The sequence below is a fragment of the Oreochromis aureus genome, linkage group 7 (assembly GCF_013358895.1).
Source record: "Oreochromis aureus strain Israel breed Guangdong linkage group 7, ZZ_aureus, whole genome shotgun sequence".
Taxonomy (NCBI): domain Eukaryota; kingdom Metazoa; phylum Chordata; class Actinopteri; order Cichliformes; family Cichlidae; genus Oreochromis; species Oreochromis aureus.
In genome coordinates, this window is record NC_052948.1 from 23046230 (window position 1) to 23069980 (window position 23751).

The 23751-nt window shown below is 39.9% G+C and overlaps 2 protein-coding genes across 5 annotated transcripts in view; both read left to right on the forward strand.

Moving 5' to 3' along the window:
- The first annotated feature begins 980 nt into the window (after positions 1-980).
- On the forward strand, positions 981-8906 carry wee1 (WEE1 G2 checkpoint kinase). Of its 4 annotated transcripts, none has more exons than XM_031731840.2 (11): positions 981-1304; positions 1397-1973; positions 2430-2644; positions 3027-3093; positions 4045-4217; positions 4514-4782; positions 6020-6109; positions 6203-6288; positions 6377-6547; positions 7095-7240; positions 7653-8906. In XM_031731840.2, exons 2-11 carry the CDS (start codon positions 1485-1487, stop codon positions 7804-7806), a joined length of 1860 nt encoding a protein of 619 aa, XP_031587700.1. In that variant the 5' UTR covers positions 981-1304; positions 1397-1484; the 3' UTR covers positions 7807-8906. The 4 variants fall into 4 exon arrangements, with proteins under 4 accessions (XP_031587700.1, XP_031587702.1, XP_031587701.1 ...); XM_031731842.2 differs by having other exon boundaries at positions 1400-1973; XM_031731841.2 differs by having other exon boundaries at positions 1428-1973.
- Positions 8907-10104: 1198 nt separating this feature from the next.
- The window catches only part of swap70b (switching B cell complex subunit SWAP70b), a 34362-nt gene continuing 20715 nt past the window's right edge, over positions 10105-23751 (forward strand). Inside the window, exons 1-6 of the mRNA XM_031731843.2 lie at positions 10105-10315; positions 12806-12946; positions 20140-20313; positions 21541-21768; positions 22573-22719; positions 22945-23053. Of these exons, the coding sequence (XP_031587703.1) occupies positions 10220-10315; positions 12806-12946; positions 20140-20313; positions 21541-21768; positions 22573-22719; positions 22945-23053 (895 nt within the window). The 5' untranslated portion in view covers positions 10105-10219. The remainder of the gene's footprint in view (positions 10316-12805; positions 12947-20139; positions 20314-21540; positions 21769-22572; positions 22720-22944; positions 23054-23751) is intronic.

Sequence of the window (23751 nt, forward strand, 5' to 3'; positions counted from 1 at the left end):
TAGTTAAAAAGAGCATTGTGCAAACACATTACAGTACATGGAAAACTGTTTTTCCAAGTACCCTGAGGAATGGAGAAGAGGTGTACTGGTACTGATTTTCAAAGAGCAACAACTGAGCTGTAGTAACTACACTGGAATAAAGTTGATGAGCCATACAGTGAAGATATGTAAAAAAATTTTTTTATTATTTATGAGGCTTCATTCTGAGAAAGCACACTATAGATGTGTTGTTTGCTTCGAGACTGTTGATGGACCCTAGGTCAGAAAGAGTTTCATTGTGTCTTTGTGGATGTAGATAAAGCAGACAACGCCAAGAGAGAATGGTGCTGCATGAAGAAGTTGGGAATGGGATTTTTGCACGAAATCTTCTGTTTAGCCACATTTTTTTAAAATCTAGTGTCTTTTACGTGTCTCCCATACTCTGTTGATGCATTTTGCACCCTTTCGACACCTTGATGCACAAAATCTGGCATAGAATCCTCATACAACAATATATTTTTCTGCTTTTTTTCATAAATCACTTAACTTGAGCCCTTTTCAAAATGATCAAACATTAAATTATTTTCAAAATTTTAACACTTTTAATGACAGTTTCAGATATTTAAATTATTAGGCATTTATTGAAAAAACTTTGTCAATAAACTTGACAAAAATGTTTTTACTAAAAATGTTTGCAATTAAACGGGTTAAAACGGGTTTTAACCCCTGGAACCCGTTTTAATGCATTAAAATGAAGCACTAACATACTAACTCGCATAACTTGTATATAACGGGTTGGTGTTTATGTTAATGGTTTACTTGATCTTTATCTATCGCGGAATCTTTGATCTTTCCGCCTGAATAAACTGTCCTTAATGATAGCGTCTTAGATCAGCGTGTAAAGGCACGCGTTCGCGCCAGATTGTTGCTTTGCTATTCATGACGTAACGTCTCCCGAAACCACACTGGAACGCCCATCTTTCAAAATTTAGAGACGAGCTTTGATTGGCTGCGCGATGGCATGTGACCAACGGTCGCGGGAAGTCCTTTCCCACGCGCGTGATAGGAAGGAGTTGGTAGTTGACTCATTCAAACTTTTTGTAAACATTGGAATGGTTTAATTGTTTAAAGACGTGTTTCTCTGTCAGCGAGCCGTCAAGAAGGTAGTGACGGACACTCACACCCGTCGGGTGGGGGCTTTATTTTTCGGAATTAATTCAATATCAGCTCAACTTCGGACGTTGTTCACGGGGCCATTTTTCAACGTTGGATGGGCGTGTAGGATTTCAGCAAACACGTTAACTTTGTTGGCGAAGCTTCGGAAGGTAAAAGTCGTTCTTTTCAGCCTTTTGAATCAGTACCTTTCATTTGAGGCAAATAGAAGTGTTGTATCTCATTTCAAAAAACGTCATTTCAGCAGTGCTTTGCATCCGCCGCGTGCTTTTCAGGGTTTTTTTTTTTTGTTTTTTTACGGCGTCAACGAAGCCGGGTTTTAAATCCTGAAAATGTCGAGCTACAGCCGCCATCGGCACGGATCTCCTTCTCCAAAAAGTCGGCCAATCCGTCAGAAATTACAGTTCACATGCAGCGACGGAGAGGACGATCTCATCGAGGACATCAACAACAGCACAGGGGGAGAGTCTGGCTTCACGGAGATGGATTCCCCGATGCCAGTACGACGGATCATCGCCGACAAATGCCTGGACGGGAGCAGCAGCCCCCTGAATCAGTCCGGTGGGGATGAAGACGTGGAGCTATGGGACGAGGAGGAGAGTTTTGGATCCCCAACTCACCTGCAGTCACCCAGCAGTGTTATATTTGCCAACTGCTCGCCATCCCCTCGGAAAACCTCTCGGCTGTTTGGAGGGTCTCCCTGTCGTCCCGGATCTCCGGACGACGGGGGATCCAGCTCCCCGATCCCGGACTGTCCAGATACACCTCCGCACAAAACCTTCAAGAAACTGCGGCTTTTTGACACACCGCACACACCAAAGGTAAATGTAATTTAATTTTTGAGACAATATTTATAATCAGACTCTTGCAAAATCGAACATTTGAGTGCATTTTCTTGTCTTGTCTCAGTAGTTTAGCTTACTGCTTCGATCGTTTCTCCATCTTTTCAGGCCCAAAAGTGGAAAAAGTTCAGGCCTTTTAGCAAAAACATTGATTCAAAATTTTGAACTCCTGGAGAGTCCGTTAATCACCCACTGACCTACCTAATGTATAACTGTACTTATTGCATAACGTTATGGTCATCCAAACAGTTGTATGTCTGGGCATGTATTTCAACGACTGAGCATTTAATTTAAAGTCCCTTTACATTATAAATACCAGTTACTGTTCTTGACTTATTTTAAACGCATTTTTGTTGAAAAAAAAAAAATTGACTTTTAGTGTTTTTTAGTTCTTCTGCTGTGTTATTCACTCATCTCTAAAACTGACTTTTGCAGAGTTTACTGTCCAGAGCTAGAAGCTCAGGCCCAGGGTCCTCCAGCAGGAGAGTTTCCTTATTCAAGAAAGTGGACGTTTTAGGAAAGTCACTTATTGACAGTGGCAGGAGACAGCAGACTCCCCTGGTCAACTTTAACCCCTTCACCCCTGACTCCCTCCTCATTCAGTCTGCCACACAGCAGAGAATCAACAGAAAGCGAGCACACTGGAACGAGTAAGCTCATAACTTTATATCTTACATCTTTACATCCGTCCTCAAAAACCCTGTTACTCATCATTGTAGTTGAAATGTGGCTGTTGGAGTTGATAAACTACTGTCAATGATTTTTGTTATTGATTTCCCAGCCATAGCAGTTAGTCTATAATTTCCTTAATGTTAATACAGCTATGCAACAATCGTTAAACACGCACTGCAGTGAACAGTGTTAAACTTTACCTGTTTCCTTCAGCACTTTCAGAATATCTACACATTTGGCAGTATAAGGCCCGAGGTTTACCACCTCACTGAACTCTGCCATGTGCTCTTGAAGTCCTCAGTACTGCCCCCTGCTGTACAGAATGCTAACCCACATTATTCTTTATCTTTAAACTTGTAGCTCCTGTGGAGAAGACATGGAAGCAAGTGATGGTGAAGGAGAGGAGGAAGTGGTGCCACCATCTAAGGTATTTAGATGTTCTTGTCATTTCTAGTCATTACAGATGGGTAAAATTTATAGAAACCTCAGATTCAGTGCCTCTGTTTTATTGTTAGGGAACGTTGCTGGCACTGCAAACCAGAAAAGTTTTCTGAATAATTGCCTTTATTCTGTCCGGGTGTGAATAGCGTTTTCTAGGAGTCTGAGAGATTTGAGGTTTTATAAATTACTCAATTGTGAGTCGTATATTGAAGCCTTCAGTCACCAGATATCAAACTTATATATATGTGTGGTGTATTTTGGTCTTGTTAAATACATGTTTCCATCACCATCAGTCAGAACACCAAATGAGGGAATATTTTTCGAGAAATGGTTTTCTATCTGTACAGTAAAGGTCTAGAATTCTGTTTTGGTTATGTTTTGTTTTTTTCTTTGAAACCAGTGGTTCCTAAACTTGTGGATGGAAACCACATATAAACATAAGTAAAATGAATTGCTCTTATAGGGGAAATTATGTGAAGAAAAGTTTGCTGCTATTTAAATTTTATTTGGTTCCTTTTTGTAGCTACAGATGTACAATTTGTGAAACATACCACAAAAGTTTAAAAAAACCCAAAACACACGAACCACACAGATTAAACTTTTAGTAACTTTTGTTGTAGTAACAAATCTACAACAAAGAGGAAAATTTGGTAATTGTTGAAGTTATAAATGTCGTAGAACGAGATTTAAATGGAAATTCCAAAACGAGTATCACACAGAGTATGTTGCACAATGCTCGTTGTTATTCTAAACACAACCTAGAAAAGCTCATTCGCATGTGTATTTCATATGTAAATTGCCTCAAAACTATTAGCTGGGTAAACCTGTTGGTTTCGGTGGTAACTGGACTGGAAAAGTGAGCTTCGTGCTGGTTGATATTCGGATTTAAGTGATTGTATCCGATTTTCTTTTGTTAAAACTCCCCTCCCGCCCTCAGAGGATCACAATGATGGAAAGCAACATGATGTCCCGGTATGCTTCAGAGTTCCTTGAGTTGGAGAAAATTGGCTGCGGGGAGTTCGGTGCTGTGTTCAAGTGCGTGAAAAGGCTTGACGGCTGCATGTATGCCATCAAGAGGTCAAAGAAACCTCTGGCAGGATCAGTAGATGAGTAAGTAGATTGATTTGTTTAAACTACGCAAAAGAAGATCATATTTATTTGTGTTGAATATTGGATACAAATTGGACGGGTGGAAGGTTTGGCCGGATTATTCAAACTTACCTGTACTACTGTGTTTGTAATAAGTCACACGTGTATATACCCAAAGACACCTGTGTTTCTACTTTCATGTTTTTAAAGGAGCTCACAAAAAGTTCTTTTACTGGAAAGTTTTGACCTCCACTCCTGTGAACTAAAAAGCCAGCTCCAGTCACGTCCTAATTAAAACGGTCTGTTCTCCTTCACAGGCAAAATGCCTTACGGGAGGTGTATGCTCATGCCGTGCTGGGCCAACATCCCCACGTGGTACGCTACTACTCAGCCTGGGCTGAAGACGACCACATGCTCATCCAGAATGAGTACTGCAACGGCGGCACGCTGTCCGACGTCATCGCAGAGAACTACAGACGGCTCAGCTATCTGACGGAGCTTGAGCTGAAAGATCTGCTTGTGCAGGTCACACAGGGACTAAAGTACATCCATTCAACCTCTCTGGTGCACATGGATATCAAACCAAGTGAGTAATTGATCTTGATGTTAAAATATTGGGAGTTGCAATATTTAATGTATTATTTTAAAGCAAAAAAGAATGGTCGTCAAACTTATTGAGAAGTATGATTATTGGGCTTTCCTGTTTGGAAAAAATGTTTTGGGGATCTCGGCAAGTTCAAGACAGCCAGAAAAATCATGCACATTGGTTAAAACGATCAGTCATTACAGACTTGATGACTTGTTTGTTACTCAAAAGTAATATACATTTTGTTATTATTAAATAACAGGAAATAACTGTTATCTGTCATCACTTGATCGTTAGGCTTTTTATCTTTGCTATATGCCATGAATGGGCAAAATTAAGACAGGCTCTCTTATGACAGGGCTGTGTTTCCTGGTTCAGTTCAGTTGTTCAAAGTCTGTCCCTTAGCTTTACCCTAGACCAGGGGTGTCAAACATGAGGCCTGGGGGCCAGAATCAGCCCAGGAAAAACAATCTGGCTCACTGCATGGCTTTGGAAAATGTAAAAGCGGACATACATTTTTAGACTTTTAACTGTATTTTCTTAAGTTTTACAGCTTTTCCTATATTCTTGATACATCTAAATAATTAGGACTAGAAATCTACCTTAGAAATTTTAGCTTTTTTTTTTTTCTTTAAAGAAACTCACAACTTAAAACCCTCTTGTTTTCTAATTACAAGACAGTCTGAGCAATGAGATGTCAAAACCTTTTCTACAGTTTTTACACAAATATTTCTTACTATTTAAGCTATTTGTATAATAATGGCTACTATTTAATTGACTACAGCAGCTTTTCTTTATCATGTTGAAAAACTGTTTTATGATGTATAGTTGAAATTGCACTTCTTTTCTATATTACAATGTCTCATGGGTTTACACTGACAGCAGGGGAGTTTCAGAAGCCACGCCTTGAGGCGACCATTGTTGTGATTTTGGCGCTATGTAAACTGGATTGAACTGAACTGGCCTAGCCCACTAGAAGTGAAAGTGGGTTGTATGTAGCCCACAGCGTAAAATGAGTTTGCCCCTTTTAAGAAATGTGTACCCCTGCTTTATGTGGCCCATTCATGCTGATCTACATAGCTGCCCCCCAATAAGTCAATTTTAAAACAGGAAAATTCCACACTAAGGTATTTGAGGTTGCGACTGGCCTTCATTTTTATATTTTATAGAAAAGCAGATGAGAATTTAACATTAAAGTTTCCTAGTCCAAAACTAATGGAAGCTTTCTTTGTTTTAGGCAACATCTTTATTTCACGGAAATCCATAGTGAGCTGTGATGAATGTGACGAGGATGAAGGACTGACTCCTACTGTTATCTACAAAATTGGTAAGCTCACTCCAAAGTTCTATAATATCTAATTTGTAATTTTATTAAATGTTAGATAGCTCGTTCTCACATTCACCTGCGTTCCCTCTCTAGGTGATCTCGGTCATGTGACAAGAGTGAACAATCCACAGGTTGAAGAGGGCGACAGCAGATACCTGGCTAATGAAGTTTTACAAGAGGTTTGTTTTCCTGCTTAAAAAACCAAACCAAAAAAATGCATGTACTTATTCATCTGCACTTTCAACATATTTTTTGTTTTCTCTTTAGGACTACAGTAACCTGACAAAAGCAGACATCTTTGCTTTGGCCCTGACTGTTGTCAGCGCGTCAGGGGCCGAACCTCTACCCACCAACGGAGAGAAATGGCATGAGATCAGACGGGGCAAACTCCCTGCCATTCCTCAAGTGCTTTCTCCAGAGTTTCTCAGTCTTCTAAAGGTAACTCCACAACACTTGTCTTTCCTTTTAGATCCTTTTAGAGTTTATAAGAATGGGTGTTATTATGTCTTAGCTTTTGTGCTAATCTGAGCCGAGCTGCATGTTCCCAGTTACTTTAATGTATAAAGATAAACTTTTATTTTCTGTGAGACAGTGCAGGCCATTTCAAGTTTTTCAAGCACCTTCATTGGGTGCCTGAAAAGTTTTAAAATTTTAGCTTTCATTCTGATAGGACAGGAGAGAGCAGACAGGTCAGTAGGGAGTGAGTGAGAGGGAATTTCACATGAGATGGGCCAACGTGGATTCAAACCCTGGCCTCTGGCATGAGTCATTGACCAACCAGATGGGCTATATTAGCCTTCCTGTGGAAAAGCTTCTTGAATGTTGTTATTTATTTTATTAACCAAACAATTGATCTAATAATTGAATTGTAGTTAATGTATTTATTTTTTTTGTAAATCTGAGCACTGGCAACCTCAGCTTTTAGTTTTCTGGTGAATTTATTTATTGATTTTGTTTTTGTTTGTTTTGTTTTGTTTTCCCCCAGCTTATGATCCACCCTGATCCAACAAGGCGCCCATCAACCTCTGACCTCATCAAACACCCGGTACTTCTGACCACTGCCAGAATGAGTGCTGATCAGCTCAGAGTGGAGCTCAACGCAGAGAAGTTTAAGAACGCCCTGCTTCAAAAGTACGTACAGCACAGAAGCTTACCAAGTGTTTAATGTCTTCACTTGTCAGTGGTTTGACAGAGTCTGAAAATTCCTAGTTTGATTGGACAAGTTATGATGCCCGAAAATAAGCCAGTTATGGAGTATCTATCCTGCACCAGTGTTAAAGGAGGAGGCTGGGAATCATTGCCCTCTCATTTTGAATAAATAAAAGTAGCAAACACATTAGAAGAAATATGTATTCAGTAATTTGTTTGTATTCCTTAGTTAAAATAAACAGTGAGCATAGTGAGTTTGAGGGAGAAACCAAAGCATCGTGGTCAGAGGTGCTCATTTGGTTACAGTTTTCAGTTAAGTCTAGGACTGTTCTTAGTGTGGTCTACCATCTCCTGGCTGTCTCATTAATTCCCTTTTTCTTTTAATGTTCCTCAGAGAGCTGAAGAAAGCCCAGCAGGCTAGAGCGGCAGCCGAGGAGAAAGTTTTATCCACGGACAGGATCTTAACCCGCTCCACAGTCCAGAACTCCAGAACCACCAGGCTTATTGGGAAAAAAATGAGCCGATCGGTCAGCCTCACAATCTACTGAGACTTTATTCCATCCTGATAAGAAGTGAAACACAAAGGCTTATGGACCTTTTAACCAGATCTGATCACTTAAAAAAGAAAAAAATACTTTTTTTTTTTTTTTGGAGGACAACCCTGTCAGTTGAGGAGTTGGGCTCCTCTGTCCAATCAAAGCTGTAGAGTGTTGACGCACCAGACTTGAACTCATCTCACTAGACTCTTTGCCAATATAGTTCAGTCCTTTCACCAGTGGACTTCTTTTTTTCTTTTTGAAAGGAAGGTAGTTGCTTTACCTTTTACACTTTGTCATTCTTTAAGTTTGCATAGATGTCAGACACTTCTCTCCGTTCCTGTCCTTGCACTTCTCTCGACTAAGTCGAAGCGCATTTCAGCAGATCAAAACTGCAGTGAAGCTTTTTTTTTTCTTCCCCAGTGTGAATGTACTCAATGTAGCCGTGCGCACCTTACTGCCTGTCGCATGCCTGATGCTGGCTACTAGAGGATCTGAGAACTTACAGTTTCTGTGTTTGTAATGGAGCACTTTGGAGGTAACATGTGGAGCTTACCACATTGTTTCAAAAGAGAGAAAAAAAAAAAAAGAAAAGAAAAAGAAAATGAAACCTGCTGCTATCGATGTTTTTGTGTGTCAGGGTTCGGTCGGTTTCAGGTTGGGTCATTAATTGTCACTGGCTCTTATTTTCAAGTAGCAGGAGCCCCTATTTCCATCGTTTTGTATCTGGTCGGATGGAAATGGATCATGCTTAAAAAAAAAAAAAAATAAATAAAAATTATCCAATGTCTGTGAAGTACCGCAACCAGTGAACCAACTTGTTATCTATGAGGTTAGAATTGATCCATGCTTTTAATCTTGCCTATTGATCAGTGCTGCCAACCCTGCCTGTAGCATTACTACAATCATCGTCCCGTTCTTACGATTCTCATGTGTTCTGTTGGTTTGTTCTTTCTTCTGTCTGTTTTTCATAACGCTTGTCTTCTATTACTGTTTAGGCGAGTATTCCTTTTGTTCTTGTAACCCCATAACAGTAACTTTTCTGTTGTCTGTTCTGTTGTTGTACCATGTACATATGTTCTTTTTAATAAATTCTCACAATCTACACGTCACCTTCTGTTCAGTTTGGCATTTTTATGAGAGAAACTTTCAGAAAGATTGAAAATGAATCTTTAAGCACAAATGATTATTTGTGTTTAACAAAAAAAGAAACAACATTCAACATGGTGATATAGATACATACATATATCAGCATTAGTATTTCTCACACCAAAGATGTTTGGGCAATAGAATGTGACACTTCTGAGTCACATGGTATTACAGCTCAGGCCATCTAGAATTGGTCACAAATTTGGCACAAACTAATTTCCCTGGAGTTTTAATCAGAACTGCTTCATTTTTAAACCCAAGTAAAAATTCGCTGTGTAAAAACTAAAAATTCATTATATCAAAAATTTTGCATAAAATAACGTATAAACTGACGTGGTTCTATTTGAGATTTCCATAGAAGTTCAGAGGAGGATGTTAAATCTTTAGTGAACACTTCAGAGTTTCTCCTATAACTGAACTGTATCGTCTACAGTTTAACCACTTCACTTTGTAAAATATTTTCAGAATATTCAAATACTTTTAGCCATCTAGATTTTAACACAAATATATTCTCAGTTACATTTTAGCGCCTTAATCAAGCAACATTTTTAAATCCAGAAATTTTATATTTTAATCTTTAATTTCCCATTTTTAAGTTGTCAGAAACCCGCCGGAAAATAAAGAGATAAAAGGTCTACATGACACCACAGATATATGAATGTCATTAAGTATTAGACAAAGGCATGTGTACACGATCTCTGCACTGATGTCAATCAATCAACAGGTGAACTTAATAACATGGCACACCTTTGTATGCATCTACAAAACATCTATATACACATGCAAGTTTTATCAAAATGAATGCCTACAATATTTAAATATTCATTTATTTAAATATAACTGGCATACTACTACTAATAATAATATTTTTCTGATTTTTAAAAGTTTAGTGTTTTTGAGCTGACAGTTTAGGTTCTCCGTATATTTATATGTAAACGACTTTTTTTTAGCAAGGGAGTTTCAAACACCTACTATCCGTAATTTTTACTCCAAAAAAAATTAATGTTTTACCCACGAAGTCCTCACACAGCGCGTCAGTGACACACACACTCGTGCCTGATGTGTGTGCGCTCCTCTCGCTGAGCGGTGCTGCAGCGCTTCATCACGATGCCGAGCACTCAGTAGCGGGTCACGTGACCTTTCCCCGTCATGTCCAACAGCAGAAGAGAGACAGTTCACACAGCAAGAGAGGACGAGTGACACACACGCAGCCGGAGAGGAGAGAAGTAAGAGGAAAAAAAGTACAGGAGAAGAAGACGAGGTATATTCCACCGATATGGCCTTGCGGGACGAACTTTTAAAGTCCATTTGGCACGCCTTCACAGCGCTGGATGTGGACAAAAGCGGGAAAGTCTCTAAATCTCAGCTGAAGGTAAGCTGCTTTCCTTGATGGTTTTGAGTTTCTTTTGGCCGCTGGAGATTTTAACTTTTAGGATCTTTGGCTTTTTTTGAAATGCTGAACCAGTTTCTTCCTATTCTGATTTGCGTGGAAAAAAACAAACGCACACACTTCTGTTGGGCAGCATCAGCTGAGACGCACCTGTTGACAGTTTGCACATCGAGTACAGGAGAATCCCACACTAAAAACCACCACAGAACAAGTAGCGCCAACAGATGTTTGAAAAGGAGGCTTTAACGCAGATGAAAGTAAACTTATTCAAAAGAGCTGATACACTTCTGCATCACTGGAAGAATCCATTTTAAAACACAGCCAAGTAGAAGATATTTTTATATGTGTACAAATTTCCTGGAGTATCCTCCGTGTATGTAAACAACACGCACTCACACTCTTGTGCCAGCCAAACATTGTTCAGGAACAGATGGAAAAAACCAAAAACACTTCACTTCAGTCGCATCAATTCAAAGTGAAAATGGTCGCTGCTACTCTGGGGTAAGTGCAAAGAGAAAGGGCATGGGACGGCATCGGCCCCTCCTGGGTTCCCACCCTCTATTGCCAATGTACCGGCCATCCATCTTGTTCTCCTTATCCATTCAGGGTCGGGTTCTAACCCAGTTCTCCCAGGGCCAGCCTGTCACACAGCTAACACAGACAGACACCTATTCAATCCTGCAGTCAATGTGGAGTCGCCAGTTAACCTAACATGCATGTCTTTGGACTGTGGAAGGGTGAGGAACCCGGGGTACATGGAGAGAACCCAGGCAAACACAGGGAGAACATGCAGACTCCACACAGAAAGCCCCCAGCCGGTGGATTTAAACCCAGAATCATCTTGCTGTGAGGTGCCAACCACTACGCTACTTTGCCGCACCCAGCAGATTAGAGTGTTTGTTAATCTAACAATGCCAAACGCCATTGGATGAGAGCATGAATAGGAACAATGGCTGAATCTAGCTCAAGTACTTCACGGTTTTAATGTTGTTGTAGTTTAAGTATTTCTATTTAATAAGTGGAGCTGAAGGTTATACAATGGCTTTTAACTTGACAAAACCAGTGTAAACCTTTCTATAGTCATCACCATTCACTGCAACCGGTAGTTTATCTATTTGGTTGACAGCACGTAATTGATTGACTAATACTCCGAACAATAAGATTGCGCAAGGAACTCGGTGAAGATCTAAGAAGGAAAACAATAGATTTACACAAGCTGGGGAGGTCTTTTGGAGCCATTTCTAAACAACTGCAGATTTCAAGATCATCAGTTCAAACAGCTGTACGCAAGTACAAGTTATTCTGCCCACAGTGAAGTGACTTTTACATCTTCACTGACTAAGAGGGTGCCGACCAAGACTACCTCAAATTTGACACATTCAAGTGCCACTGAAATTTGCAGCTGTCCACATGGACAAGCCAAATGCCTCCTGGAGAAAAGTTTTATATGAGACATGACGAATACTGAGGTGTCTGGTCACAATCGCAAGAAGTATGTTTGGAGGAGTAAAAGTGATTCTGTCAAACCTAAGAACACGAACCTAAATGTCAAAGAAGGTGGTGGTGGTGTTATTTCTTGTGCTCTTTTGCTGCCAGGGATATTGGTACATTGCACAAAGTGGATGAAATGATGAAGGAGGGCTACCTTCATATTCTTCAACTTCACCTCAAATCAACAGTAGATGGTTGAAACTTGGAGACAGTTGGATGTTCCAACAGGACAGTGATCCCAAACGCACATCAGAACTACCTGCAAATTCTTGGCGACTGTCAGAAATAGTTACTCAAAACAAAACCGTCTTTAAATTCTTGTACAGCTATTGCATCGATGATAATGCATAATAACTGCATTGTCATTGGTATTAGGGCACAGGGCTGCATACGTGCACACGGTGTCTTCAACATTAGTTGTCTGTACTATACTTACTTTAAATATTCTGATCTGGTCCCCCTTTTTTTAATTACTATCCTGGGAAATGTCCCTGTTGCTACTTGCACGATAGTTAGACTAGTCTGTACGAAACTGTGGGCTAAAAAAGGAGAAAAAAAAATGCAATGCAGCTTTAAGACACTCAACGTCTGTTGAAAATGGTGAAACTCCTTCCTTTGTGGTTCTCTTGGTTGCGCCACACTTGTTCTCCAATTACACATGTGGACATGACAGTAGTAAACCCACATGGCAACGAGTCGTCAAACGGAATTCTGGGCAGGGGCCTCTGTATGACAGGGAACAATATTTATGTTTTGTTTTATTTTGTAAATGTCGACTGTAACCTACGACTTTAACCCTACGCTGTAACCTTTCATGTAACCTCAAGTGCATGTTTCAAGAAACTACAGGAAGCAAAGGTAGAAACGGCCAAGACATGGCTTAAATGGAATGTAACTCGTAACTATTAGCTGAAATTGACTTAAACATATCAATCGGTCCTTATAATAACTAGTAAGTATTGTTTTCACCTCTGATTTCAGGTGCTGTCCCACAACTTATGTACAGTCATGAACATTCCCCATGACCCGGTGGCACTGGAGGAGCACTTCAAAGATGATGACGAGGGTCCTGTCTCCAACCAGGGATACATGCCATACCTGAACAAGTTCATTCTGGATAAGGTCAGTCAGCTGTGTAAGCACATTCAGTCACACTTTGTCAGCCTAGGATAGTAAAGTGGTGTTTATTACATCTAGGGCGCTCTCTTTTTCAGTGTCAACACACTGACAAACAATAAGTGCCATTGTTATAGAGGAAATAATAATGGCGAATTCTCAGTCTGCGCTACAACTCTTCATTACTTTGCTTTGAAAATGATACAGGCTGTTGAAAATGTAACATTAGCTGAAGGCTGTTCAGAGGCTTGACCAGCCATAACAAGTACTTTGTGGGCGTTTTATCTATTTTCTACTAAGGCAGGAGATTGGAGTCATGTTGTAGTTGCTGATTGTTTGTCCCTGAGAGCAACAGACCCGAGTCTTCGTCAGGGCTGCAAAAGCGGCCTGTATGGGTCACTCATAAATAGTGGTGTGATGTTCCTCTCAATCACAATTCTAGACAAATAAAATCAGAATTATCTTCAAAGTAGGTAATTCTTTTTGAAATACATGTTCTTTTCTCTCAAGCAGTTATTTAAATTTCTTGTTTTCTTGCATCATCCTAACTTATTTTAACAGTTGACCTGATATTGTTCTGTAAATTTTCTCCAATCCATATTTTCTTGGGTAAAATATTAAACGCCACCAACTGTGAAACTTAATCGGGGTGTCTGCGAGAGTGCTGTATGTGTAGAGTTAAAGCACTGAATGACTGGTTGAGGAGACCATAAAAACTATATAAATCGGGTCCATTTTTAGCATCCGAGCCTTCACATAGCAAACTAGTGTCAAACCTCAGTGCTTCCTCCACCATGCTTAACAGTTGACATGTGTTTTTTCTTTTCTTTTTTTTGGTGGGGCAGTGTTTGCAGAACCGTTCTCAATCAGTATTTGCCTCGTACTCAACAGAATGGGCAAAGATTCAGATTTCTGCAAGTCTTTGCTGTAGTTTAATGTCTTTGTGTAATCTTCATAAGATATCCTCTGCTATGGGATGTAGCAGCTTTTGAGTTTGTAGACATTTTGTCTTGCTGTAGATGATTGAACATGGGGCATTCAGACATATTTTTAGCGTTTGTCTGTCTTTTATAGAGATAGCTGAGAAAGATGTGATCAAGGTATGATTCATACCGACCAGTCTTTCTTGATATGAGAAGACTTTTTCATTAAGTAGAGTTTGTGCATCTCTGAATACTTTTAAAACCTGATCACAGGTAGTTTTTGGAGTCTTGATCTTAATGCTACTGAGGTGCTGTGGCATGGGCTGACATTTTGTACAAACATACCAATATAAATGTATTAAAAACCATGTTTTGGGAGTAATGTTCCCAAATTCTCATCATTGTGGTGTATGTGTCATAAGCAGCTACTTATCTTATAGAAGCTGCTGAAGCTAAATGTGGTTTTTTAGTTACTAAACCAAGAGCTGGAATACTCTTCCCAGCCTGCATTGTGACTGATTACGCTGTGTTAAATAAAGACATGAGGCTTACAGCTATTTGTCAGTCTGTCACTTGGTCTAAGATTGGAACCCACTGTGGCCAAAAGGTTTGCAAACTTTCTCTTGCGGAAACCTTTTGTTTCCCTTTGATCATGTTTAAGGTTATTTATTAGTCATATTTAACCGTGCACTACAAAGGTCCATTGATGGACACAGTGTATTAGTAGCTACATTGTGCTGGTGTCACCCTCTGTGTCCATCCATCATTGTATTGCTCCGAGACGGCGCCACAAAACCAGTTATTGAACATCACAGACCTTTGTGATGATGTAATAACGGGGTCACGGGATGAATGGAGCGTTTGTGATTGCATAGCTGGACATCATGACAAGAGAAAATGCTTATTTTGTGATTTCATGAGCAGCAGTGAGCTCTAGTAGAATTATTTCTGAGTGTTTGGAATTCTTGTATAACAGCAGTGCTTTTTTTATTATATATTTTCTACCTGATAGACTGTAATCACTGTTAACTTCATGTCTCTATAATCTGTGACACTTTATTCAATTGATGTGTTAATTAACTGATTGATGAATGTAAAATACTTTTTCTCCCCTGCTTTATATAATTAAATGACCGGCTTATAGAAAATTCTTTTGTTTTGCCCTTAAAATGACTTGACTATTTCCAGCTGACCAGTCGGTTCAGCTGGAGCTTCAATATATAAAAAGCTTGGATTAACACTAGTTTAGAGAGGCTGTTTGTATTTGTTTGTCCTCTCGTTGTCTCTGTGGCAGTACACATTTCTGACCGTTTTATATCTGAAGTGATTTCTGATAAAAGCTGCTTAAATAATTTTATTCTGGACATACAGACTTGACAGTTGGTGTTGTGTAGTTAAGACATGCTCGTGATTGGTGCTGAAAAATTCTAACCACATTTTCTTTAAAGAAACTGAATGCTGGATTTAGTTTGAGGAAGACACACACACTTGTATTTTTCAACACAACCATCCCACCCATGCATTGGAGTGGGGTGGTGTTCAAAGCATTCAACTTCACTCACTCCTGAGGAAACTCCACCCTGTCACACAAGGAAACTGTGTGTATATATGTATATATATATCTGTGTGTGTGTGTGTGTGTGTGTGTTGGAATCAGAAACCCAAAACTCAGGCGAACAAGTATCTTATTTTACAAGTGAACACCGTTGCTAGTCAGGAAAAACTTTAAACTGCGTGTGTGCTTGTGCCTTTGTACGGCAGACAGGAAGTGCAGATGGAGGCAGACTGTACATCATCCTCACCAACTCACCCGTATAGTGCAGCAGAAAATAAAAGGCAGACCTCTAACATTATCTTTTATAAGAGCACAGAGACATGTGTGACGTGTGTTGGTGTGATGAGATTGTTGAACTCTGTATCATGACCCTGAAACACTCACCACTGCTGATGTAGCAGAAGTGTGAGATGATGTTGACGCTCAGGGCCGCGCACTTGGTTGTGTGATAGCATGTTGCACTGCATAGAAACGTGTGTGTGTGTGTGTGTGTGTGTGTGTGTGTGTGTGTGTGTGTGTGTGTGTGTGTGTGTGTGTGTGTGTGTGTGTGTGTGTGTGTGTGTGTGTGTGTGTGTGTGTATTTGTTACAAAGGGAGACAACTAAAGTTCAGTGTTCCTACTGTCCAAGTCAAGAATTTTGACACACACAGTCAAAGTGGTGACTCCTCTTGTTACAATAGTTCTCTGCTGTTAGAAAAGATGGAGGACAAAATCCTGAGTCCTCACTTCATGTAAAACTGCGTTGAAGCTAATTGAGGTTTCACCAGTCTGAGACTGATCGGGTGGGTTTGTAAGGCACAGTGTTTCCTTGCTGAGCTGCAGCAGATTGGCAGTAAGACATTTGTGCTAACTTGACTTATAGAGATTATCTTAATTTGAAATCCATTCTTCTGAAACATCACATTTAATACAGAAACAGAAATTTAAAATGGATTCATGCACAGAACAAGGACTGTTCTGTTAAGGGTTAAGAGCTTCATGGGCTGGTTTTTCTGTTCAGGAACTTTACAAATAAAATATGAATTCCTTGAATTTTGCCCAAGTTGAGGGGCCTATATCTAATTTTTTTTCTTTTCATCAGAAATGCTAAAATATTTATTTATTTAATACAGTTGTGCATGGAAATAATGTCAGATCTGGAGTAATCTGTGTTCACATTCAGAGCGTGTCTTAGAATTCAGATTTGGTGAACTTTGTCATTCGAATTCACACTAACCACAAAAGACATACAGAGGAAGGATGCTTTCATAGTTGTATGACAATATGCACCTTTAGTTATCTGCTAATGAGAGCCTCAGCAGTCTGTGTTTAAGTTTATGTATATTTATTACGCTTTTTTTTTCTTTCTTTTTTTTAAGAAATGAGGATGTTGATGCCAGATGTTGGTGATGAACCATCCTAAGAGCACCTGTTTTGTGCTCTGGACCATTAAAAAAAAGCACTTTGTTACTACTTCCCCCTTTTCAAATGCTTTCATATCACATCATACTCTGCTGAACATTCAGCTGCTCCTGTCACTGGTGTGATTCTCATTCCACTGAAGTCTTTGATTTTTAAAAAGCAGACAGTCCCGTTGAACTGGTAACAAGCTTTTCTTTGTTTCTTCCAGTTCATTCTAGCCTGACTTCACTTGTTACATTTCTGTGTTGTTTTGGTGTGAGATAAGGCTGAAGTTTAGATCCTGAATCCTAATGAACATGTGGCAGTGGAGAGGAGGGGGTGATTTGCTGACAAGGATCTCACTGTTGAAGGGAAGAGACCGAGAGGGAGCTTGAAGGGGAGGAGGAGAAAAGACGGCGAGAACCAGCGAGCTAAGAACAAAAAGAAAACAAGACGAGCGTGACACAAAGAGAAGCTCTTTCATAACAAATCCTGCTTTCACAACTTCCCCTTTACCCTATCCTCGTATGTTGTGCTGCTGCAGAGTGATTAATCATTCAGAACCACAAACATGATGCGAACACATTCAGCTACCTGAGCACATCATCATGAGAGACTCATCGTTATTTATAACAACAGCACAATATGTTGTTTTTGAGTCAGACTTAGTGCCAGAATCATTGACAAATGGCAAAATATTCATGATGGGAGGAGCCTCTTTACACCAGCATGTAACTTTTTTTTTTTTCTTTTACTCCACCCAAAATCTATTTTTAGCCTCAGAAACAATCTGTACCTGTTACGGTCTTTAATAGTTGCCAGTAATTTCACCTTCACAAAAGAGCTGCTCTTTTCAGCTTCAGTAATCTCAGCCCTAACCATTCCCAACAGCAACAAATATTCAGTACACATTTGTACCATCTGAACATGTACAGAGAATCAGCATGACTGATAAGTTACCGGTAGGCAAACCCACATTTAATCTGCATAGCCAAAGTATATGAGGATATGTATTTTGCTTATTTATTTTTGAATACCCACTTAATTTACCGCTGCTAAGGTACATGAAATAAAATTTTATTTTCTCTTATTTTTTATTTTTGCATTTTCTTCTGTCTTGGCTTGAAAAGGCTCTGATGTCATAGAGTGCTATCTCTGATGGCAGAGGTGACCATGCAGAGGCCATTAAAGGGAAGTTTGGCTATCGTGTTTCTGTAAACACAGTAGCTGGAGAAGTTTGAACAAATTCTGATAGATCTTTGTAGGTGTGTGGAGTCATGTTTGCGATGACTGTATTACATTGTACATTTGACAGCTGACCTTTCCATCAAGGTCAATAGATTGAGCTGAAGGTCAAAGTGATAAATACAGAGAACACGGGGTGAGTTGCCTTTGCTGAAGTTTGCGCTGTCTGAGTGCTTCTTGTTTTAAAATAATAATTTAGAACGCACAGAGGAAAGAGTAATACACTACAGGAATGTTTGTTTTGTTTTTTGTGAATTTAAGAAAAGTGTTTTACTTCATTTAGACGTCAAAATTCATTGACGTTTAGTCCTAGTTTGCAGTGTTGAGTAAAAAGTATATCTGCAAAAGCTTCAGGGTCACTCTCCAAGCTTGAGGAAGTAGTATCGCTTTAACATCTAGCACAGGTTTCTACACAGGCACTCACCCTAAATGAGCACAATAGCAGGTTACATCAGATCTTGAAAACGGTTCAGACGACTGCACTCCAGTCATTCACTTAAGCTGGATGTTTGTCTCTCTCTCTCACAGCATGGAAAATGGTTCAAACTACAGGATTTGGGTTCAGGAATAGCTGAAGCAGCACACAAGTCAAAGGTTCATTATCGTGTGGACATAATTCACAAACTCACTGTCCTGTTTGTTACCTGTGGAAAAAGGAAATTTTAATGAAACATTTGATAAAACGCACAAGCGCAGAAGCTATTTGCTTTGTAAATAACTACTTGCTTATGATAGTGTTGTGCATGTTAGTGTGCCTGAGCCCCTCCCTCTGAAAGCGTTAGTCTTCCCCACATTTACACAGAGGAAAAAGGAGTGACTTCCCACGCAGCTCTGTAAAGGGGACTGCAAAGCACATTCTGCAGAGTTCAGCTGGAGTGATACTTTTAGGTGTTCCTTCCCTGAAGAGCTCAGTTCTCCTGCTTAAAGAACTCAAACAAAGACAGGGCTATGAGTAAACACCGGGCTGCCTTCCTGAGATGATAAGCTGAGGGGGGGAAAAGTTTCAAGTAATGAGGTCAGCAAATGACAAATAATGCCTTTGAGCCATAAGCTCAGTCTCCAGATTTGTACACACTTGGTTTCACACATCCCTCCCTATGACACTCTTGCGTCTGTATGATGTCATAGAGGATATCCTTAGTATGGTCAGCTAAGTTGTGCCCACAGAAGCTACAAACCTATTTGAACAGTCATCTTGAAAATAAAGACGACTTATAGGGGAAGGAGCTAAATGGTTTGTTAGCCAATTAACTGGAGGTCTCCACTAAGGCTTAGTGTAAGAAAAACGAGGATTATTTTAAATGGAGAATAATGCAAAGCTACTCAGAATAGAAAAAAAAATCTGGAGCTGAAAATGAGTGGTAGTGCTACTAAAGTTTGTACTGTGTTAAAGGCTGAGAGTTCGACAGCAATATGAAGTGTTACTGAATGTCCTGAATGCCACCTTAGACCAGTGTTTCTAAAAACTGTGTGATGGCCACTGCAGGTGGCGTAACCATGGTTTTGAGCAGGATTCATGGACCGTAAATGTAATACTTGATGAATCCAGTTACAGGGTTGACTGGTTTCTAATCGTGGCAAACGTTGGAAGATGTTTTGGGATCATTTGCTAGTGGTTGGATTTGTTGGGCGACTGCCAGCAGGACAAGATGTGCTCCTCATCCAAACGACTGCGCGCTCAGCCAGCCAGTAGTCTCCATGGAGATGCTACTGTTCACTGGCTCAAAGAAAACATCCCGTCCACACCACTGACTAGACCTTTTTAAGAACTTTCCTCCCATTTTGCTCTGGAATTTAAACCCTTGAGGCACTTTTTCTTTTTGTCCCTTCTCAGTTTCTGTGTGCATCTCACTGTAATACACAATCTGTCTTTCCGAATACTCCTGCACAGTCAGGACCTTGCACACAGTGGAACACATGCTGTACATTATTAAAGTTGTGTGTTATGGATTTAATAAATGGATATATCCCATATGTATAATATCCATGCTCTGTGGTTTGAAACGTCAGCTTTGCAAAAAGGTGAGCGTCTGGAAAAGCAAACTGTTCTCCTTTGGTGTGGAACATAACCTGATGATGTTTCTGTCGTGCCACAGGTGAAGGATAACTTTAACCGTCAGGACTTCAACAAAATGTGCTGGACGTTGTCGTATAGGAAGAACCTGGAGCAGAATGAGCTGAAGATCTGTAACGATGACGCCTTCAAGATCTGGTGCATCTTCAACTTCCTGTCTGAAGACAGATACCCCCTGATCATCGTCACTGAGGAGGTCAGAAAACATGGGATGCTGTTGTGTTGTAGTACGCCCTTTTTTTTTTCTTTTTTCTTTTTTTTTGTGGCCCTTACCTCAGTTGATGTCATAGAGGGTTGGTTAGTCTTATATTTACTGATTAAATCATTACATTGAAAAACTTGACATTACTGGGTTTTGTACTTTTGCAGATCCACTTTGAAGTGCTCTGTAGTGCACATATAAGTACCCAAGGCTGTTGATGTGTTGTGTAAATAGATGTTACATAAAATGTGAATACTCTTAGAAAGCCTTGTGTAAATTAAAACAAAAGCACTTTGCAGTTGTTTTACCGGTCCGTCCTACTTGAAATCTCATTCACTGGTATGTGGCTCATGAAGTAAAATGACTTTGACACTTCTGGTCTGAATGTAAGAGAGCTGATATTTAAAATGAACAATTCATGTAAACATCAGATGGCTCTAGAAAGGAACAGACAAATTCTGGGTGAGTTCTAGGTGACGTTTTTTTGTTCACATCTCCAACTGAACATGGAGTAAAGCAACATCGATAGAAACTGAAAAAGCTAAACTAGGTTTTTAAAAATATTCAGACCACACCAATTGTGTGTAAAGACGCAGCTCTGGGCCACATAATTGGCTTAACCACACTGCCGTCATAAAACCACAGCACTGAACACAAACGTCTTTGCGTCAAAAGTGCTTCAGAAGCTATGGGGTAAGAAATTAACTTGTAAGGATGCCATCGACTGGCTCAGGAATCACATTAAGGTTTTGGGGTTTTTTTGGTTGTGTTTTTTTCCTCAGGAGAGACGGTAAAGATTTTACATTTTATACTGGAGCACTTTTTGCTTACTAGTGCTTACTAAAGAGGAAGCACTGGCGTGGACAGCCTTTTATTCATCTGTAGTCTGTTTTATTTGCAGCATAGGATACTGTACATGTGTCCCTTCACTGTGTCACTTAGTAGCCAGTGGAAAAAGTCCGTTGCTCAAGAGCAGAAAAGGAAGTTTCAAGCTTCCTGTTCTTTTACAAATGCTGGAAGATTTATTGTTGTGTATGAAAACATCAAACACAGGAAGATTGTTTGTTTGCAAAAGAAATGTGCATTTTGCTGCTGCACTCATGTAAGGATGAATTGTGGGAAAAATGCAGAAATGGTGAGAGTTATCTTTTTATTGTAAATGAACAGCTGTGTTTTTGATGAAAAATGACTGTGTGTGTGTGTGTGTGTCTGCTTGTACAGATTGAGTACTTCTTGCGTAAGTTGACCGAGGCGATGGGGGGAAGCTGGGTGGAGGAGCGCTTCGAGGACTATAAGCTGCAGCTGAACTCAAAGCAGCAGTGTCTGAATGCATGGGAGCTCATCAGCCTAGTTGGGTCGGGTCAGTTCAGTAAGGGCATGGACCTTCAGACGCTCTCCATGGGAATCGGTGAAGTCTACCAGGAACTCATTCTTGACGTGCTCAAACAGGTGGGCAGCACAGACTGATGGTACGGTCTTCATCACAAAGCTCTGTCATCTTACTCTGATTTCAAAGAGTGCCGATGCAGTCTACTGTAATAACTGTGGAGCATGTAACCATTCAAATGGTAGGAGTCATAGATTTCACACTAAATTAAACGGCACATTTAGCACCTGGCAATGAAACTGTCAAAATCCCTTTAAATGTCTTAGTTCACAGTAGAAAAAAAGGCCCCAAAAATGCACAAGTTTTTTGTATTTTGATTAATTCTGCTAAAAACTAAAATTGTTTTAAAGAAAATACGCTGTTTGGGACCAAGCTCCCCCCCCACACTGATTTTATGAAAGGAGGCGAATGCAAAAGGAGGTTGAAAATCAACTTTTAAAAATCTTTTAATTGAACTAATAATATTGCTTAATATTTTAGTAGATTAGGTAAAAATTAGTTATTTAGTATATTATGCACATGCTTGGAGGGTAACTTGGCCTTTTAGGACAGAGAAACTTGTGTCACTAGATTTCTTAACATTAACCAGATCGCAGGTTAGTGAGGTTTTTTTGTTTGGTTTTGTTTTTTCACCTGCTTGCACCAAATGAGCAAATATTTCATTTCATTTCAATGCTTAATTGGTTTTTGCATTTTGAAAATAATTACAGATTAAAATTTAACCACAAATGCAGATCATGGATTAAAAATGGTGGCAAATAATGAAAGTTCAGTTCATAAAGTGTTAATGATTGAATTATAATAAAGCTTGCTGTTAGGAGGATGTGAATGTTATTTAAGCCGCTAAGTGTTCTGTCTTTCTGCAGGGCTATATGATGAAGAAAGGGCACAAGAGAAAGAACTGGACGGAGCGCTGGTTTGTGCTGAAGCCAAACACAATCTCATACTATGTTGGTGAAGACTTGGCTGAAAAGAAAGGAGACATCCTGTTGGATGGAAACTGCAGTGTGGAGGCAAGAGCCTGCTGTCTGTAGTAAAACTCTGTTTCAGCTTCCTGGCCTTGATTTCTATGAGAACAGCAGCTGAAGAGAATATAAACATGTGAAACACACAGATTAATTCCCTATGTACATAATAAATAAAAGACCAGAGAACTGTTTTAAAAAAATGAGAAGTATGTTTTGTTATTGTTTTATGTCTGTGTATTTTCAGCTTGTGAATTCTGTTTTTCTTTGCAGCACTTACAAGATAAAGAGGGAAAGAAGTGCCTTTTCCTCATCAAGTCATCACAAAAAAGCTTTGAAATCAGTGCATCAGACAAGAAGAAGAAGCAGGAGTGGATCCAAGGTGAGTTCTATCGAAGCTGCTTCGATAGTAATTTGATAGTTTTCTGCTGTCTGCCTCATTTGTGATAAAACAGTAAATTAGTTATTCACTACTTCTACTGCAAATAAACCTCTGGTAGTTTGACACAGTTTCAGGAAAACTTTGTTCTGCTCATAACACCTCACCTACAAGGTATCCAGGAGCCCGCTGTAGTTGTTCGGATGCCTGAACTATTTCGTCTTACGCCTTTTGATGTGGACAAGTAGCAGCTCTACTTTGAACCATTCCTAAATGACTGAGCTCCTCGCTCTATCCCTAAGGGAGACTCCAGCCACCCTTTGGAGGAAGCTCATGTCCACTGTCCATCTCTTTCTTTTGCTCACTATTCAGTGTAACCTCAGTAACAGCTGAACTTCTCTCTTTATGAGAATACTCAAGACATGTAGCTGCAGGTCTGATGAAATGATTACAGAATCAATCATCAGCCTGTGACTTAGGGTGTCCTGGGGCCAAGTGCACATATGAACATCGTGAATTGTATGTTCAAACATGATGGTCATTATGGACAAGCAAACCATGACTCAGGCGGTCCCTCCCATTCGCATATTCCCAGACTGTGTCGTCACTAATCTAGTGAGAATTCAAGGTGCCTGGTAGGACAATGGAGTCCCCAGAAGGGGCACCTTCAGTCATCCCATGCATATACCTACCCTTGACCG